This window comes from Tupaia chinensis, unplaced genomic scaffold, assembly GCF_000334495.1.
Source record: "Tupaia chinensis unplaced genomic scaffold, TupChi_1.0 Scaffold000706_1, whole genome shotgun sequence".
In the NCBI taxonomy this organism is placed as follows: Eukaryota; Metazoa; Chordata; class Mammalia; order Scandentia; family Tupaiidae; genus Tupaia; species Tupaia belangeri.
In genome coordinates, this window is record NW_006160229.1 from 6,191,554 (window position 1) to 6,194,465 (window position 2,912).

At 41.6% G+C, this 2,912-nt stretch overlaps 1 protein-coding gene across 2 annotated transcripts in view; it reads right to left on the minus strand.

Annotated features, from left to right (window-relative positions):
- Positions 1-2,912, minus strand: part of LOC102473350 (integrator complex subunit 6-like) — a 40,402-nt gene that overhangs the window by 9,720 nt on the left and 27,770 nt on the right. For both annotated transcript variants that reach the window (XM_027776678.1, XM_027776677.1), the window contains one exon: positions 553-771. In XM_027776678.1, the coding sequence (XP_027632479.1) occupies positions 553-771 (219 nt within the window). The remainder of the gene's footprint in view (positions 1-552; positions 772-2,912) is intronic.

A 2,912-nucleotide genomic window follows, 5' to 3' on the forward strand; every position in this document is an offset into this window, starting at 1 on the left:
GCAGGGCAGCGGTGGCTGACCCTCGGGGAGGGAGGTTAGCAGAGAGCCTCCAGCGCAGTGCCTTAGGAGCCTGCCGCAGCACAGCTCTGAGGTCACACTCTGCCCAGGCTGCCCATGGCCTGTGACTGAGAACGGCGGAGGTGTTGGCACCTGGTCCACTCTGCCCAACGTGGACCTCCTCTACGAGAAATCTTGGTGCCAGAGGTCCTCACTGGGTTGGCCAAGGCTTCCCTCAAGCTGCAACACTGTCTGAGGCTCTTCATACCCAGTCCTCCCTCCTTCCCCTCCTCTCACAGGTGCCAGAGCAGCACTGGGGCTGGAGGCGCTCCTCGCCTGCTCCTGTTCCCCTTCCCCTTTATCTTCCACAAGGGTTACCTCCAAAACATAACTTGTACATTTAATTTCATATTGGAGTTTGCTGACAGGACAATTCCTAAACTGATGCATTAATACAAACTCCAGAATAGAACTGTCATTATTTTAAAAGTAAAGGAAAATGAAAGACATAAATGTATATCTTTACAAATGCAAGCTATTTATATTACAACTTACCTTGTTTAAGAGTCCTACTTGGAAGCCAGCAAATTCTTTGGTATTCAATTCTGTCAGTCTCAGTGCAGTTTCTCCTGTGATTTCTTTCAATAGTTTTCTAAAATTTTTATTGTGAGTCAAGGACACACCACTTCCAGAATGATTTTTCACTCTGATTCCAATTTCCTGGGGAGATTTCTTCCCCACGGATGCTAGTATTCGTTCTGACTCTAGTTTGGTCTAAAATGAAAGTACATAGTATGTTATGAAAACATCTACATTATCACTGTCATTTTTACTACTTAAGAAAGATAATACCCACAGGACAATTTTCAATTGCGAATCACAGAAAAACAGAATATTAAATATTTTCCTGTGCTTCTCTTTCCTACCACAGCAAACAGAGAGGGGGCTGGAAAAACAAATAACTTCATATGTTGTTTCTCTTATCTAGTGTCAAAATTATGATTGAATCATGCAGAGAATGGGAACCATGGATAAGAATTACATTTACAGGCATTTAAGAGCACATTTTGTTACTGTGAAATCTAGTCTAAGTCAACATATCAATTTTGAACCTGGACATAAACGTCTAAGACTCTGAATTTATCCATACAGACTAATGTTACAGAGTTCAGATTACACAAATTAGCACTGTATCTGAAAAAAATGAAACTGTTTATTTCTAGTATTGGACTATCCAAAAAAGTTTTAGAAGGTACTTCATAGAGATTATCGAGTAAATAATTTGTAATGTATGCCCAATAAGTTTCTTACTAAGTTACAATGAAAAATCCTTTTAACAGACACTATTATACTATATTGATTGATATTACTTGAGAACGTATTATAACAATGAATTTGGTATATTGTGTGTTTTATATACATCTGAAATGGTTAAAGGAACACTGGCAACATAGACTTATTAAATTAGTAATTCGAGCTCTTAGAAATTAGTAATGATCTTTTCTTTTTCTCCAAAAGATGGAATTCCACCAATGTCCAGTGAGCCAAAATAATTTTGATTTCTTGTGGTTTGGTCACAGATGTTTATTAATTTTCCCTAACCACTAGAATCAAGTATATGCTTATTATCTCTAAAAAATTCTTGTGTCGTGAAATATGAGATAAGAGCAAATGAAAGGTCTATTTCCTTACATGGCCTTAAAAGCTCATTTGTAAAAACTATGCAAGCAATGTGCCCCAGAAGGTCTCAGAATCTGCATTACTTTCAACTCTGTTCACTATTCTTCCTTGTGGCAATCCCTGCTGACATAGCCTTAGAAGCCCAAGGGAAACATCAAATAAAAATAAAAATCAATAGCTCAATAAATAGATGGGTAAATAACCAAACCAAAACATTTACAACAAAACAAAAAATCTATTAGCAGAGAGGAAAAAGGGCTGGGGGGACACTTGGGAGGTCAGAAATCTGGGTGTCCCTTTACTTCCCCCCCCCCCCCCCCCGCATTTCTAAGCACACTGGACTGGTAGGAGCTGGTAAGCTCTAGATAAGACTTAAGCATTTGCCAGTTCCTTGCAAGGTGTGTCAGATCCCAATCTAGAGTTCATTTAGTTCTTTAGTGAAATCTGACACTTTCCTTCCTACTCTCTTTTCTAAAGGCCTAACTTCCAAACATGTCCAATTTGAAGTGCTGTAGTTACTGCAAATGCTACGACTGTTCTCTATAGGGGACTACTTCTGGGCCACGAGGGTGAAACTGCTGCAGTAACTGGTTAGATAACGAAACACATTTGCGTGGCAGCGAGGCTCTAGCTAGCTCAGTAGTTCTCACACAGTTCCGTCCTACAAGAATGGGCTAGGTAGAGGTGAGAAGTATGATAAGGAGGGGTGAGTGGAGGATGAGGTACTAATAGAGAGGGGCAGGCAGGGACAAGGTGAACAACAGTTAATGAGGTGGAGGTATAAAGGAATAGAGGGAGGGCAAGAAGAGAGGAGCCTGAACCCCACTCTTCAGGTCACCTGGGGGCCTATCACCCTCCAGCTTGGGGAATACTGGTCTCGTCTGCCCCTTCTCCAAGGAAAAGCATACGGCTATTTATCCCAGGGCTAGCACATGAATGTAAGTCCTTCATGTGCCCGAAGACTAATTTCAGGCAAGTCATTTGATCACACCATGCCTCATTGTGCTGACCTAACAAAGGGCGATGCTCTAGCCCGAAGTGATTTGAGAAGAAACTGCATTGAGGACAGATAGAGTGTGACCCATGACAGAATTCCACTAAGCCTCTGCCCCTCTTAGGCCACAGAAAATCAGCCAGCTTGTGGGTAGGACAAACTGGCAGGCAGAAGGAGAAATGGCAGAGCCTCAAATGATACTGACAGACCCTTAACTGCAGCTTAATGGTGAAGACAGAAG